Below are 17,901 nucleotides of genomic sequence, written 5' to 3' on the forward strand. Positions count from 1 at the left end.
GACATGTGCTATCTTTTGTGGAGCTGCGGACCCGAAGATCGGGGCCGTGCTCCGCAAATGCGGATGCGGACAGCACACTGTGTGCTGTCCGCATCCATTCCGTCTCCATAGAAAATGAATGGGTCCGAACCCATTTGCGGACGTGTGAATGGAGCCTTAGCCTAACCCACCCACAGTGTTAGCAGCATCCCCAGATCCTGAAGCAGACGTGGCCCTGGCTGTTATTTAGAAGGTAAGTCGCCTCTGCTCTTTATTGTTGCCGCGACCACCACCACCCTTCTCCACGGATGTTGGTTTTTCCTCAGCACCCCAATCTGGCTCCACGGTTGTGTCCAGCACACAGTCATCATTGGAGTCCTCACCTTCCCTGCCGCTTGCATCAGACTGTCAGATATTATGCTCGGCTCATTGCCCCCCCCCCTTGCTCTGCATTTGCCCCGACTGCCACTGTCGCTGCCCCCATTGCTAATGCCATGGCTACAGGTGCCAACATTACCACCACCATCAACACAGCTATGAATGTGCTCCCCAGCCTCCTCCCGAACCTCCTTCTCAGGACAGCCAAAATGGTGACTGCTCTCGCACAAGTTGTATTCAGTGACATTCTCTTGACTGTCTGCCATAGGATGTGGTGGGGCTTTCTTGCCACTTCTTAAGGTGCCCCACTAGGAAGGGGCAGTATAGAAAGAGAGGACTTGTCACAACTGTGACAGATGTTAGAAGGTCTGAAAGACTGGCTGCACATGAGTGATCTGATAGCTTCTTTTGGTTTCACTTTGTGTGTTGCTGGTATGTCCACACCTCCTGTTCAGGTGTGGAACATGTGACCTTTACCTCCCCCTATTTAGTCTGACTTTACCCATCACTCCTTGCTCTGAATAGCTTCATTTGATTTTAGAAGAGCTGGAGTGTGGTTCTTGTTGAAGTTCTGTTCATTCATCATCCTTAGAAGTTAAGTGTTCCGCTTGTTGTGTTTTGAATTCCCCCCTGGTTGTTTACTAAGCCTCAGTGAGACACTGGTTCCTTCATCAGGGAAGAAACGGGTTGTCTCTGCCCTATCATTATCTTTAGGGCATCCGAAGGTCATCAGGGTTTTCTAGGTTCCTGTGTATGGACAACTCTACCATCGAGAGGTGCCCATACAGATAGGAGTTAGGGCCAGGTGCAGGGTTTTATAGGTGGTGACCCTTTTCCTTCCCTAGCGGTGAGGCCTAGTGTCTTTTCCCTTTTTTATTGTTGTCTTTTGGTGTTCTCCCTTGCTACATCCGTGACATTATCCAGAGCCAATACCGCTATTTTTGTTCTGATCTGTGCAGCTATGGATACTATGTCTGCACTGGTCGAACAGCTGCAGGACCTGACTTTGGAGGTAGCGGACCTCCACGCGACAGTTTTTCAGATTCAGAGACCACAGGCTGCTGGTTCTGGTGGTGGATCCCAGGCCTACCCTGAACCGAAGGTGGCTCTCCGGGACAGGTTTTATGGGGGTAGTGACAATTTGTATCCGGTTCAGGGAGTCATGTAAATTATACTTTGGGCTGCGTCCATACTCTTCTGGGGATGAGTGTCAACGTGTGAGTATGATTATTTTGTTGCTTAAAGAGGACGCCCAATCTTGGGCTTTTTCTCTGCCGACCGGGTCATCGTCCCTCCGATTGGTAGATGAATTCTAGAGCCTTGGATCTTATCTACAATGACCTGGATTGGATCTCTCAGGCCGAGACCAAGTTACGGAGTTTACGGCAGGGAGAACATTCCCCGGAGACCTATTGCTCTGAATTTAGGAGATGGGCTACCGATACAGAGTGGAACGATCCTGCTCTCCGTAGTCAATTCTGTCATTGGAAGTAGCTATGTCCCTTGCTGTACGTCTTGATAGACACCTGAAGGAGAGATCTAGGGGTCCTCACCTTTAGGACGTGCTGTCCAACAGGGGTACTGCTTCCTTTGATACTTATGGTGGAGAGACACTAGTGGTTGTGCCTTGTGATGAGCCTATGCAGTTAGAAGGAACTACTCCTGGAACTACTGACAAAGCTTGGGTCATGTGAAAGGAGTGTGCTTTTGTTGTGGCAAGAAGAGACATTTTGTGAATACTTGCAGCATCAAGGTGTAAACAAAAAGAAAAAGACATTTAATCCCCAAATTACTATTGGTGGTGTGGGTGGGGAGCAAGAAACCTACTTTTGTCTTTTACTGGTAGTACCCATTTTCTCCTGTCTGCCTAGGTGGCGCTAGAGTCCAAAACTGTGAAAATCAAAACATTTATCGACAGCAGGGCAGGCGTTAACTTGATTAATGGACAGTTTGTGCGCATTCATAGATTGACTGCTAATGCATTAGAGAAAAATATTTCTGTCTTTGCAATCGACTCAGCACCTCTCACCCAAAAATGCCTGTCGCAGGTAGTGAGTGGGTGATTTTAATCGGGAATCTATCTCCTGTTATGTGTTGAAGGGTCTGCCTGCTCCATTGGTGTTAGGTCTACCATGGTTAAGCAAACATAACCCTACCCTCGACTGGCAAGCGAGACAGATTCTCGATTGGAGTGATTTTTGCATGGACAACTGTCTTAATGCATCGTTCTCTATGGTTACCACTAAAACTGTACCCTCGTTCATTTCAGAATTTTCTGATGTGTTCTCTGAGAGTGGTAACCAGGAGTTACCTCCGCACCGGGAGCAGGACTGTCCCGTTAATCTTATACCCGGAGCTAAATTGCCCAAATCTCGGTTGTATAATCTTTTGGAACCCGAAAGAAAGGCCATGCGAGAGTATGTCACCGAGAGTTTGGCAAAGGGAAATATTAGACCGTCCAAATCTCCAGTGGCTGCTGGGTTTTTCTTTGTAAAGAAAAAGGATGGTACCCTGAGACCATGTCTGAACCTCCGTGAGCTCAATTGTATTTCTGTCCATGATCCTTACCCCCTTCCCTTGATTCCGGATTTGTTTAGTGCCAAGGTGTTCTCTAAATTGGATCTGAGGGGGGCATATAATCTGGTAAGGATCAGGGAAGGAGATGAGTGGAAGACCGCATTTATTAACCCTGAGGGTCATTTTGAAAACCTGGTCATGCCCTTTCGGTTAAACAATGCTCCTGCGGTTTTTCAGCACTTTGTCAATGACATATTTCATCATCTGGTGGGGAGTTTTGTTGTTGTATACATTGATGACATACTAATTTATTCGCCTAATATGGAAACTCATCAGGATCAGGTGTTACAGATCCTAAGAGAGAATAAGTAGAGTTGAGCGAACACCTGGATGTTCGGGTTCGAGAAGTTCGGCCGAACTTCCCGGAAATGTTCGGGTTCGGGATCCAAACCCGAACCGAACTTCGTCCCGAACCCGAACCCCATTGAAGTCAATGGGGACCCGAACTTTTGGGCACTAAAAAGGCTGTAAAACAGCCCAGGAAAGAGCTAGAGGGCTGCAAAAGGCAGCAACATGTAGGTAAATCCCCTGCAAACAAATGTGGATAGGGAAATGAATTAAAATAAAAATTAAAAAAATAAAAATGACCCAATATCAATTGGACAGAGGTCCCATAGCAGAGAATCTGGCTTCACATCAGCAGAAAATCAGTCTCTTCATGCCATAGCAAAGAATCTGGCTTCATGTCAGCACAGAATCAGTCTCTTCATGCCATAGCAGAGAATCTGGCTTCATGTCAGCACAGAATCAGTCTTCATGTCATAGCAGAGAATCAGGCTTCACGTCACCCACCACTGGAACAGGCCACTGTCACACATTTAGGCCCAGGCACCCAGGCAGAGGAGAGAGGTCCCGTAACAGAGAATCTGGCCTTATGTCAGCGCAGAATCAGTCTTCATGTCATAGCAGAGAATCAGGCTTCACGTCACCCACCACTGGAACAGGCCACTGTCACACATTTAGGCCCAGGCACCCAGGCAGAGGAGAGAGATCCCGTAGCAGAGAATCTGGCCGTATGTCAGCACAGAATCTGTCTTCATGTCATAGCAGAGAATCAGGCATCACGTCACCCACCACTGGAACAGGCCACTGTCACACATTTAGGCCCAGGCACCCAGGCAGAGGAGAGAGGTCCCGTAACAGAGAATCTGGCCTTATGTCAGCGCAGAATCAGTCTTCATGTCATAGCAGAGAATCAGGCTTCACGTCACCCACCACTGGAACAGGCCACTGTCACACATTTAGGCCCAGGCACCCAGGCAGAGGAGAGGTTCATTCAACTTTGGGTTGCCCCGCAATATAATGGTAAAATGAAATTAAAAATAGTATTGAATGAGGAAGTGCCCTGGAGTAGAATAATATATTGTTAAGGGGAGGTAGTTAATATCTAATCTGCACAAGGGATGGACAGGTCCTGTGGGATCCATGCCTGGTTTATTTTTATGAACGTCAGCTTGTCCACATTGGCTGTAGACAGGCGGCTGCGTTTGTCTGTAATGACGCCCCCTGCCGTGCTGAATACACGTTCAGACAAAACGCTGGCCGCCGGGCAGGCCAGCACCTCCAAGGCATAAAAGGCTAGCTCTGGCCACGTGGACAATTTGGAGACCCAGAAGTTGAATGGGGCCGAACCATCAGTCAGTACGTGGAGGGGTGTGCACAGGTACTGTTCCACCATGTTAGTGAAATGTTGCCTCCTGCTAACACGTTCCGTATCAGGTGGTGGTGCACTTTGCTGTGGCGTGTTGACAAAACTTTTCCACATCTCTGCCATGCTAACCCTGCCATCAGAGGAGCTGGGCGTGACACAGCTGCGTTGGCGACCTCTTGCTCCTCCTCTGCCTTCGCCTTGGGCTTCCACTGGTTCCCCTGTGACATTTGGGAATGCTCTCAGTAGCGCGTCTACCAACGTGCGCTTGTACTCGCACATCTTCCTATCACGCTCCAGTGTAGGAAGTAAGGTGGGCACATTGTCTTTGTACCGGGGATCCAGCAGGGTGGCAACCCAGTAGTCCGCACACGTTAAAATGTGGGCAACTCTGCTGTCGTTGCGCAGGCACTGCAGCATGTAGTCGCTCATGTGTGCCAGGCTGCCCAGAGGTAAGGACAAGCTGTCCTCTGTGGGAGGCGTATCGTCATCGTCCTGTGTTTCCCCCCAGCTTCATCCTCATCCTCCTCCACCTCCTCCTCATCCTTGTCCTCCTCGTCCTCCAGTAGTGGGCCCTGTCTGGCCACATTTGTACCTGGCCTCTGGTGTTGCAAAAAACCTCCCTCTGAGTCACTTCGAAGAGACTGGCCTGAAAGTGCTAAAAATGACCCCTCTTCCTCCTCTTCCTCCTGGGCCACCTCCTCTTCCATCATCACCCTAAGTGTTTTCTCAAGGAGACATAGAAGTGGTATTGTAACGCTGATAACGGCGTCATCGCCACTGGCCATGTTGGTGGAGTACTCGAAACAGCGCAACAGGGCACACAGGTCTCGCATGGAGGCCCAGTCATTGGTGGTGAAGTGTGTCTGATCCACAGTGCGACTGACCCGTGCGTGCTGCAGCTGAAACTCCACTATGGCCTGCTGCTGCTCGCACAGTCTGTCCAGCATATGCAAGGTGGAGTTCCACCTGGTGGGTACGTCGCATATGAGGCGGTGAGCGGGAAGGCCGAAGTTACGCTGTAGCGCAGACAGGCGAGCAGCGGCAGGGTGTGAACGCCGGAAGCGCGAACAGACGCCCGCACTTTATGCAGCAGCTCTGACATGTCGGGGTAGTTGCGAATGAACTTCTGCACCACCAAATTCAGCACATGCGCCAGGCAAGGGATGTGCGTCAAACCGGCTAGTCCCAGAGCTGCAACGAGATTTCGCCCATTATCGCACACCACCAGGCCGGGCTTGAGGCTCACCGGCAGCAACCACTCGTCGGTCTGTTGTTCTATACCCCGCCACAACTCCTGTGCGGTGTGGGGCCTGTCCCCCAAACATATGAGTTTCAGAATGGCCTGCTGACGTTTACCCCATGCTGTGCTGAAGTTGGTGGTGAAGGTGTGTGGCTGACTGGATGAGCAGGTGGAAGAAGAGGAGGAGGAAGCTGAGTAGGAGGAGGAGGAGACAGGAGGCAAAGAATGTTGCCCTGCGATCCTTGGCGGCGGAAGGATGTGCGCCAAACAGCTCTCCGCCTGGGGCCCAGCCGCCACTACATTTACCCAGTGTGCAGTTAGGGAGATATAGCGTCCCTGGCCGTGCTTACTGGTCCACTTATATGTGGTTAGGTGGACCTTGCCACAGATGGCGTTGCGCAGTGCACACTTGATTTTATCGGACACTTGTTTGTGCAGGAAAGGCACGGCTCTCTTGGAGAAGTAGTGGCGGCTGGGAAAAACATACTGTGGGACAGCAAGTGACATGAGCTGTTTGAAGCTGTGTGTGTCCACCAGCCTAAATGACAGCATTTCATAGGCCAGTAGTTTAGAAATGCTGGCATTCAGGGCCAGGGATCGAGGGTGGCTAGGTGGGAATTTACGCTTTCTCTCAAATGTTTGTGAGATGGAGAGCTGAACGCTGCCGTGTGACATGGTTGAGATGCTTGGTGACGCAGGTGGTGGTGTTGGTGGTACATCCCATGTTTGCTGGGCGGCAGGTGCCAACGTTCCTCCAGAGGCAGAGGAAGAGGCCGAGGCGGCGGCAGCAGCAGCAGAAGAGGCCGAGGCGGCGGCAGCAGCAGAAGAGGCCGAGGCGGCAGCAGCAGAAGAGGCCGAGGCGGCAGCAGCAGAAGAGGCAGCAGGGGGAGCCTGAGTGACTTCCTTGTTTTTAAGGTGTTTACTCCACTGCAGTTCATGCTTTGCATGCAGGTGCCTGGTCATGCAGGTTGTGCTAAGGTTCAGAACGTTAATGCCTCGCTTCAGGCTCTGATGGCACAGTGTGCAAACCACTCGGGTCTTGTCGTCAGCACATTGTTTGAAGAAGTGCCATGCCAGGGAACTCCTTGAAGCTGCCTTTGGGGTGCTCGGTCCCAGATGGCGGCGGTCAGTAGCAGGCGGAGTCTCTTGGCGGCGGGTGTTCTGCTTTTGCCCACTGCTCCCTCTTTTGCTACGCTGTTGGCTCGGTCTCACCACTGCCTCTTCCTCCGAACTCTGAAAGTCAGTGGCACGACCTTCATTCCATGTGGGGTCTAGGACCTCATCGTCCCCTGCATCGTCTTCCACCCAGTCTTGACCCCTGACCTCCTGTTCAGTCTGCACACTGCAGAAAGACGCAGCAGTTGGCACCTGTGTTTCGTCATCATCAGAGACGTGCTGAGGTGGTATTCCCATGTCCTCATCATCAGGAAACATAAGTGGTTGTGCGTTAGTGCATTATATCTCTTCCACCCCTGGTGAAGAGCTAGGTGGATGCCCTTGGGAAACCCTGGCAGCAGAGTCTTCAAACAGCATAAGAGACTGCTGCATAACTTGAGGCTCAGACAGTTTCTCTGATATGCATGGGGGTGATGTGACAGACTGATGGGCTTGGTTTTCATGCGCCATCTGTGCGCTTTCTGCAGAAGACTGGGTGGGAGATAATGTGAACGTGCTGGATGCACTGTCGGCCACCCAATTGACTAATGCCTGTTCCTGCTCAGGCCTTACCATCCTTAGAACGGCATTGGGCCCCACCAAATATCCCTGTAAATTCTGGCGGCTACTGGGACCTGAGGTAGTTGGTACACTAGGACGTGTGGCTGTGGCAGAACGGCCACGTCCTCTCCCAGCACCAGAGGGTCCACTAACACCACCACGACCATGTCCACGTCCGCGTCCCTTATTAGATGTTTTCCTCATTGTTCCCGTTCACCACAATTTTGAGAATGGCAAATTTGGGAATAGTTTTTCAACCCAGAACAAAAAGTGTTCTTTTACGGTCACTACAAATAACTTGACCAGCTAAAACGGTACAGATTTGGTTGAATAGAAATGTGAGGCCTGTTTTTTTTTGCGCTGTGTGACAGGTATAGGTTTAATCACAGAATCAGACTTCTATCTGCACGCTAGCGTGTGTCTTAGGTTTTTCTGAATGACACTATCAGTACCTTCAATGTAAGATATCCTTTTTGGGATAGATTTCAAGTAGGCCTCAAATACCAGAAACTAGTTATTTTGAGAATGGCAAATTTGGGAATAGTTTTTCAACCCAGAACAAAAAGTGTGCTTTGACGGTCACTACAAATAACTTGACCAGCTAAAACAGTACAGATTTGGTTGATTAGAGATGTGAGGCCTGTTTTTTTTTGCGCTGTGTGACAGGTATAGGTTTAATCACAGAATCAGACTTCTATCTGCACGCTAGCGTGTGTCTTAGGTTTTTCTGAATGACACTATCAGTACCTTTAATGTAAGATATCTTTTTTGGGATAGATTTCAAGTAGGCCTCAAATACCAGAAACTAGTTATTTTGAGAATGGCAAATTTGGGAATAGCTTTTCAATCCAGAAAATAAAAAGTGCTTTTACGGTCACTACAAATAACTTGACCAGCTAAAACAGTACAGATTTGGTTGAATAGAGATGTGAGGCCTGTTTTTTTTTGCGCTGTGTGACAGGTATAGGTTTAATCACAGAATCAGACTTCTATCTGCACGCTAGCGTGTGTCTTAGGTTTTTCTGAATGACACTATCAGTACCTTCAATGTAAGATATCCTTTTTGGGCTAGATTTCAAGTAGGCCTCAAATACCAGAAACTAGTTATTTTGAGAATGGCAAATTTGGGAATAGTTTTTCAATCCAGAAAATAAAAAGTGCTTTTACGGTCACTACAAATAACTTGACCAGCTAAAACAGTACAGATTTGGTTGAATAGAGATGTGAGGCCTGTTTTTTTTTGCGCTGTGTGACAGGTATAGGTTTAATCACAGAATCAGACTTCTATCTGCACGCTAGCGTGTGTCTTAGGTTTTTCTGAATGACACTATCAGTACCTTCAATGTAAGATATCCTTTTTGGGATAGATTTCAAGTAGGCCTCAAATACCAGAAACTAGTTATTTTGAGAATGGCAAATTTGGGAATAGTTTTTCAATCCAGAAAATAAAAAGTGCTTTTACGGTCACTACATATAACTTGACCAGCTAAAACAGTACAGATTTGGTTGAATAGAGATGTGAGGCCTGTTTTTTTTTGCGCTGTGTGACAGGTATAGGTTTAATCACAGAATCAGACTTCTATCTGCACGCTAGCGTGTGTCTTAGGTTTTTCTGAATGACACTATCAGTACCTTCAATGTAAGATATCCTTTTTGGGATAGATTTCAAGTAGGCCTCAAATACCAGAAACTAGTTATTTTGAGAATGGCAAATTTGGGAATAGTTTTTCAATCCAGAAAATAAAAAGTGCTTTTACGGTCACTACAAATAACTTGACCAGCTAAAACAGTACAGATTTGGTTGAATAGAGATGTGAGGCCTGTTTTTTTTTGCACTGTGTGACAGGTATAGGTTTAATCACAGAATCAGACTTCTATCTGCACGCTAGCGTGTGTCTTAGGTTTTTCTGAATGACACTATCAGTACCTTCAATGTAAGATATCCTTTTTGGGATAGATTTCAAGTAGGCCTCAAATACCAGAAACTAGTTATTTTGAGAATGGCAAATTTGGGAATAGTTTTTCAATCCAGAAAATAAAAAGTGCTTTTACGGTCACTACATATAACTTGACCAGCTAAAACAGTACAGATTTGGTTGAATAGAGATGTGAGGCCTGTTTTTTTTTGCGCTGTGTGACAGGTATAGGTTTAATCACAGAATCAGACTTCTATCTGCACGCTAGCGTGTGTCTTAGGTTTTTCTGAATGACACTATCAGTACCTTCAATGTAAGATATCCTTTTTGGGATAGATTTCAAGTAGGCCTCAAATACCAGAAACTAGTTATTTTGAGAATGGCAAATTTGGGAATAGTTTTTCAATCCAGAAAATAAAAAGTGCTTTTACGGTCACTACAAATAACTTGACCAGCTAAAACAGTACAGATTTGGTTGAATTGAGATGTGAGGCCTGTTTTTTTTTGTGCTGTGTGACAGGTATAGGTTTAATCACAGAATCAGACTTCTATCTGCACCCTAGCGTGTGTCTTAGGTTTTTCTGAATGACACTATCAGCACCTTCAATGTAAGATATCCTTTTTCGGATAGATTTCAAGTAGGCCTCATATACCAGAAACTAGTAATTTTGAGAATGGCAAATTTGGGAATAGTTTTTCAACCCAGAACAAAAAGTGTGCTTTTACGGTCACTACAAATACATTGACCAGCTAAAACAGTACAGATTTGGTTGAATAGAAATGTCAGGTCTATTTTTTAGGTGCTGGGTGACAGGCTCAACTTGCCCCTGATGTAGTATATGGCCAAAAAATAACCACACTGTTGATAGTTAAATGCACTTGGGTGACACAGGCTCAGCCTGCACCAGATGTAGTATATGGCCAAAAAATAATCAGACTGTTGATGGTTAAATGCACTTTGGTGACACAGGCTCAGCCTGCAGCTGATGTAGTATATGGCCAAAAAATAACCAGACTGTTGATGGTTAAATGCACTTCGGTGACACAGGCTCAGCCTGCAGCTGATGTAGGATATAGCACAAAATAACCACACTATTGATGGTTAAATACACTTGGTGATAGCTTGTGCTGGCGCACCACAAGTCACAAAGTGGCCGCCGATCACCCCAGAAAAAAAGTGATCTAAAAACGTTCTGGGCAGCCTCAAAAAAGTGAGCAAGTCAATATTAGCACTTCAATGATCCACAGCTGCAGATCGATCACAGAATGAAGTCTTTTGGAGGAGTCAATCTGCCTAATCTCGCCCTAACGTCGCAGCTGCAACCTCTCCCTATGCTTGAATCAGCAGAGTGACGTGCAGCGCTACCTGACCCAAGCTTATATAGAGGCTGAGTCACATGCTGCACTGGCCAATCACAGCCATGCCAATAGTAGGCAAGGCTGTGATGGCCTCTTGGGGCAAGTAGTATGACGCTTGTTGATTGGCTGCTTTGCAGCCTTTCAAAAAGCGCCAAGAAAGCGCCGAACACCGAACCCGAACACAGACTTTTACGAAAATGTTCGGGTTCGGGTCCGTGTCACGGACACCCCAAAATTCGGTACGAACCCGAACTATACAGTTCGGGTTCGCTCATCCCTAAGAATAAGTTGTATGCTAAGATGGAAAAGTGTGTATTTGTTGTACAGGAAGTGCAATTTCTGGGTTACCTGCTCTCATCCTTAGGTTTTCTCATGGATCCGTGCCGTGTTGGACTGGGATCGACCCGAAAATCTGAAAGCGCTTATGCGGTTTTTGGTGTTTACCAACTACTACCGTAAATTTATCTTAAACTATTCATCAGTGGTTAAACCTTTAACAGACATGACTAGGAAGGGTGCTGATATTTCTATCTGGTCTGATGTGGCATTACATGTCTTTTCTGCTGTAAAGGAATGTTTTGCTTCAGCCCTATTCTGGTGCAACCGGACGTCTCAGCCATTTATTGTTGAGGTTGACGTGTCCGAGGTAGGGGTAGGAGCAATCTTGTCGCAGGGTCCTTTACCCAGTAAATGGCGCTCATGTGCATTTTTCTTTAAAAAACTCTCGACGGCTGAAAGGAATTATGATGTGGGGAATAGGGAATTTCTGGCCATTAAAGAGAACCTGTTTTGTGCATAGAGCTGGGGACATGGGCTGCTAGATGGCCACTAGCTCATCTGCAATAACCAGTCCCCACAGCGGGGCGGTGCTGGGCTCCTTTCCGCTTGACTCATCTCCGGATACAGGACACATATCAGGTCATTTGCATATGGATCCAAACTGTTTTTTAACACAATAAAAGCGCAGAGAGCTGTGGGGACTGGGTATTGCAGATGAGCTAGCGGCCATCTAGCAGCCCATGTCCCCAGCTCTATGCACTAAATCCAGGTGACAGGTTCATTTAAGTTGGCGTTCGAGGAATGGAATCATTGGTTGGAAGGAGCAATTCATCCAATTACGGATCACAAGAATCTGACCTACCTGTAGTCGGCTAAGTGACTGAACCCAAGGCACCCTAGTCCCATTTTATATGAAGGGGTAGTCATATCCACTCTTTATCCTGATCTCGAGACCAGGGTGTTGGAGGCACAGGATGATGCTCCGGACTCTTGTCCTCCAGGGAAATTGTTTTTTCCCTCCGTATTCCGTCACAGGGTGTTCGAGGAGCATCACTGTACTGTGCTTTCTGGGCACCTGGCAGCAGATCGACTGTCGATCTCATCTCTCGCAGATTCTGGTGGCCGGGGTTGCATAAGTGTGTTGAGGACTATGTGTCAGCCTGTGATACCTAGGCACGTGCTAAGGTGACACATAAGCGGCCTTCCAGGTCTCTGCTTCCATTGCCCATCCCATCCAGACCTTGGACCCATTTGTCCATGGATTTTTATCACAGATTTACCTAATTCTACCTAATTTACCTAAAACCCGTGATTCTGGTGGTTGTCGATCGTTTTAGTAAAATGGCACACTTTATTGCATTACCTAGTCTACCCAATGCTAAAACTCTTGCACAGGTGTTTGTCGATAACATTGTGAAACTACATTGCATTCCCTCTCATGTGGTGTCTGATAGAGGGACTCTGTTTGTTTCCAGATTCTGGAAAGCGTTCTGTACTCGTCTGGTTGTACAATTGTCCTTCTCTTCGGCTTTTCATCCTCAGTCGAACGGACAGATGGAGCGCACTAATCAGAATCTGGAGACTTACTTGAGATGTTTTGTTTCAGAGAATCAGGAAGAGTGGTCATCATTTTTGTTGTTAGCTGAGTTTGCTATAAATAACCGTAGACAGGAATCCACTGATAAGTTGACGTTTTTGGGGCATATGGGTTCCATCCACAGTTTGGTACATTTTCTGGTGCTCAAAATTCTGGCATTCCTGAGGAGGAATAATTTTTCTCTTCTTTGTCTTCTATTTGATGGAAAATCCAAAATAACCTGAAAAAGATGGCCAACAGGTATAAGCGTGTGGCTGACAGGAGATGTATGAGTGGTCCGGACCTGAGAGTGGGTGATTCTGTGTGGTTGTCAACAAGAAACATTAAACTTAAGGTACCTTCTTGGAAGTTGGGCCCAAGATTTATTAGTCCATATAAGATCACTGCCATTGTTAACCCTGCAGTCTTCCGTCTTGAACTTCCTCAGGCTTTGAAAATCCATAATGTATTTTATAAATCGTTGTTAAAGAAATGTGTCGAACCTGTTGAGCCGTCCTCCTTACATCCCGCTCCTGTCATGGTGGACGGCATTTTAGAATTTCAGATAAGCAGGATTGTGGACTCCGGAGATCCCTCCAGTATCTCGTTCATTGGATAGGTTATGGACCAGAGAAGAGGATGTGGGTTCCAGCGACCGATGTTAATGCTAGTTAATACTAGTCGTCTGGGGAGAGCATTCCACAGAGCTCATCCTGATAAGGTCGGTCCTGGGTGCCCAAAGGTCACCCATAGAAGAGGGGTACTGTCACACCTGTAAAAGGTGTTAGAAGGTCTGAAAGACTGGCTGCACATTAGTGATCTGACAGCCTCTTTTGGTTTCACTTTGTGTGTTGCTGGTATGTCCACACCTCCTGTTCAGGTGTGGATCATGTGACCTTTACCTTCCCCTATTTAGTCTGACTTTACCCATCACTCCATGCTCTGGATAGATTCATTTGTTTTTGGAAGAGATGGAGTGTGGTTCTTGTTGAAGTCCTGTTCATCCATCATCCTCAGAAGTTAAGTGTTCTGCTTGTTGTGTTTTGTATCCCCGCCCTGGTTGTTTACTAGGCCTCAGCGAGACGCTGGTTTCTTCCACTACTACTTCTTCTACTACTACTACTACTGCTACTTCTGGCCAGATAGCAGTTGCTGCTACTACCCACATTCCGATTCTGTGTCTTATGTTTGAAACCTTTCCGTAGCCCTTATATTTTTGGGCCTAAATGTACACAGTCACACATAATATGGAACTGTTTGCAAATCTACTTTCTGGAAATTAAAGAAAATATGATGGCCTTCCTTTTACACAAACACACTGAAGACACTTCTACTGACACTCGACTTTGGAAATACTACAGTATCTGTGCCACTAACAGATTTGTACCCAATGTATTTTCCTCGTTAAAACATTGAGATAAAAAAAATTCTCCAGTGTAAAACACAAGTTGACAAACTACTATAAAACTATTTTCCCCCCCACCCTCCCATCTCACCAAAACTGGAATGAACTGAAGATTGAAATACATAAATTTAGGCCTAATATTAGGTAGGTTATTACTCACAGATAATGTTCTGCACTACGCTGGGTATTGTAAGACACGTAATCACGCATATGCTGGTTTCAATAAATTCAACAACCCCACCCTCAAAAAAAATAAAATAAATTGGAACCGTGTGGAGATAGAAATAAACGGAAATAGATTGAGCCCTAATATCATGTTATCACTCATGTGCGCTAACTGCGTATTGTAAGACACGTCAGCACCTTTGTGCTGGTTTTAATAAATTCAACAACCTCCAAAAAATAAATTACATCCGAACTGTGTGGAGATAAAAATAAATGGATTTCGGCCTAAATGCATTATCACTTACTGACGTTTTTGTCTGTTACCCTGCATACTTTATATGATTTTTAAAACTTAAACAAAAAAATTCATTAAAGTATTTTTTTTATTATTGCACTGTACTCATTTTGATCTAAAAATCTTTTTTATTTTTAAATTGGTCTTTATTGCAAGCCATTTCTGGGCTTTTAATAAACCCTTTTTTTATGTACAGGGCTGAGATGCTGTAATAGAGGGATCTGAATTTTCTCTCTGCTCCAGAAGTCAGAGTGTTAGTCACATGACACAGATAGGGTCCAGAAAGGAGTGGATAACAAACAAATTTAGTCACCAGTTAAAGATTACCTTCAGTAGAACTTACATTATTTAACTTTCTAATGGGCCAGAGCATAAAAATGTTTATGGGAGTGCTTATTTTAAGAACCTAGATCTCTCATGAAAAGCTATTAAAGAGGACCTATCACCTCTCCTGACATGACTGTTTTAGTAACTACTTACATTCCTTATGAAATAATTTCAGATAATCTTTTTTTTAATGAATTTATGTTTGTGCCATTCCTCCATTTGTCCTACTGTAAGTTAGGAATAAAGGTACATGTGAGTGTAATGGGTGTGTGTCTCTGTAAAGTCTCACCGAGGCGGCACTGATTGGCCAGAGTGAGCAGGGACCATCCCCAAATTGTAACACCCAGTTTTATCCTTATTTTTAAAAAAGATTATAGAGGAATGGCCCAACAACAAGCTCCAGAATTGTCTTTTAATATGCTGGTAACAGATCGTCTTTTGGTCTCATTTCTTTTCAAGTTATTCAGTATGCTCAAGTATAGAACTATTTCTGGCAAATTTGGTAAATGCCACTGAGGAGAGAGAACATATTGTGATATCATACCTACAGGTCCAGTCGATTTTGCAATTATAGGGTAGGATGAGAAATAATTTTTCCTAACAATCAGAACTTTTTCATCTTGGTAAGTTGGGAAATCTAATAATAGAAGATTTTCAAGGAATTGCACTTTCTGAAGATGGTGGGACATGGTATATGGGCTTCTACATGGTATATGGAATTGTGGCCAAGTACAAATTTTAGGGGTGCGTGAGGTTGGATATTTGATCAAGACAATATAGAGTAGGTAGGTCTCTTTACAGCTTCTACCATACCTTTTTCTTTAGTGTGAGAAAACCGCTTTGGGGTTTCACTCCCTAGGTTGTTTTATGTGAGGTGTTTGGTGGCCAAGTGTTGTTTGCTGCAATGTTGGCCCACTACATTGTCTCTACAGATGGTGTTGGAGCAGCTAAAAGCTCTTTATTTGGAGAAAACTGAGACTGACCATAATAAAAAGCAAACATTCAGCTAAGTTGTTAAAAAAAATTGAAAAAATTTATTGGTAAAGTATTTTTCCAGTTCAGAGATTGAGCAGATTATGAAACGTTTATGCTTTCTGAATGGCATTTGTGAGCACAGTTTAAGAGTAGTGAAGATTACATTGTTGGGGGGCATTGGTTTCTAAGGTTAGTGAGGCTTTGAATAATTGATTGCACTGAAACAGAACATATATATATTTCTTTTTTATGTAACATAATTGGTGTTTATAGTCGAAGGGTCAGCATAATCGGCATTTTGTGGTCTGTCTTTTGTTATATTTGCTGCAAAATATAAAAAAAATAAAATATATTTAAAAAATAATGCAATATACATAGATAATGTTCTTATTATTGAAATTGTTCTATTTCCAAATAGGTGGATCCCAATAGGAGCACTGCTTATGCATTATTTTCCATTTTTCTTTGAAAATCCATAAGTAGCTTAATTATTGACAATATTCAAGTTGGTCAGCATTCATTTAAAGGGCATTTCACATGGCCTGATGTTAAATTAATAATTAATGGGGGGTATATTTCATCTATTTCATTTAATTTTTGTGTGTGTCGTTAAAAGATAGACAGTATCCCTGATAACAGTGACCTCTACAGCACCCTGCCTCTTTAACAGTGAACTCCACAGTCCCCCACCCCTTAACACTGACCCCCACAGTTCCCCACCACTTTAAAATGGGACCTCCACAGCAGCCCATCCCCTTAACTTTGACCTTCACAGCAGCCCGCCCCTGTAACAATGAGTTTTACAGCACCCTACTCCCTTGAAAGTGACCTCAACAGGGGCCCTCCCCCTTAACAGTGACCTGCACAATACCCTGCTGCCTTTACAGAGACCTCACAGTACCCTGCTGCCTTAACAGTGACCTCCACAGCAGTTGTCCCTTTAATAGTGGCCCTGCCCCCTTAACAGTGACCTCCATAGTGTACGCTCCTTTAGCAGTGACCTCCACAGCGCCCTGCCCCTTTAACAGTAACATCCACAGTCCCTGCCTCTTTAACAGTGACCTCCACAGTGCCCACACCTTTAACAGTGACCTCCACAGTGCCCTCCCATTTAACAGTTACCTCCACAGCGCCCTCCCCTTTAACAGTGACCTCCACAGCGCCCTTCCCCTTTAATGCTAGGGCTACATGACGATGTGCTGCATGAAATTTTGTCTCAACAATTTTTATAATAATAGGCTATAGTGTTGCACTGCGACATGCTGCGACTACGACACGACAGTCGCAAAAAATCCATCCAAGATGGATGCATGTAGCAGCATAGTTGAGCCCTATGTGTCGTGTGACTTATTGTCGTCCTGTAGCCCTAACTTAAAGCTGACCTACAGCAGTGAAAAAAAATGCCGGGGTTGTTATGGAAACCTGGAGTAAAACTGCATATGTGGAAACTAAGGACCATGCGAGCTTCTATTGGCTGATAAGGGACATATGACCGTGTGTATGGCGGTTGGGATATGAACAGAAAGACTTGGATAATGCAGGTCATATTTTGGTAATATCTCAGGAACGGTACGCCCTAAAGAGCTGAGACGTGGTCTAAAACCTTCCCGGACGCCTGATGTACCTGTGTGGCAAATTTGGTGAAGATCGCTACAGTCGTTTGGTCGCGCATAATGAACAGACAGACAGAAACTCATTTTTATAATATAAGATATATATATATATATATAATATATATATACACTCACCTAAAGAATTATTAGGAACACCATACTAATACGGTGTTGGACCCCCTTTTGCCTTAAGAACTGCCTTAATTCTACGTGGCATTGATTCAACAAGGTGCTGATAGCATTCTTTAGAAATGTTGGCCCATATTGATAGGATAGGATAGCATCTTGCAGTTGATGGAGATTTGAGGGATGCACATCCAGGGCACGAAGCTCCCGTTCCACCACATCCCAAAGATGCTTTATTGGGTTGAGATCTGGTGACTGTGGGGGCCATTTTAGTACAGTGAACTCATTGTCATGTTCAAGAAACCAATTTGAAATGATTCGAGC

At 45.2% G+C, this 17,901-nt stretch overlaps 1 protein-coding gene across 4 annotated transcripts in view; it reads right to left on the reverse strand.

Annotated features, from left to right (window-relative positions):
- Positions 1-17,901, reverse strand: part of BCHE (butyrylcholinesterase) — a 218,252-nt gene that overhangs the window by 55,130 nt on the left and 145,221 nt on the right. Inside the window, exon 4 of one of the 4 annotated variants that reach the window (XM_040428178.1) lies at positions 15,910-16,162. The exons of the other annotated variants lie outside the window; for them this stretch is intronic. Within the exon in view, the coding sequence (XP_040284112.1) occupies positions 16,086-16,162 (77 nt within the window). The 3' untranslated portion in view covers positions 15,910-16,085. Of the gene's footprint in view, positions 1-15,909; positions 16,163-17,901 lie in introns of those variants that run through there. 4 annotated transcript variants of the gene reach the window in all.

This window comes from Bufo bufo, chromosome 4 (assembly GCF_905171765.1).
Source record: "Bufo bufo chromosome 4, aBufBuf1.1, whole genome shotgun sequence".
NCBI lineage: Eukaryota > Metazoa > Chordata > Amphibia > Anura > Bufonidae > Bufo > Bufo bufo.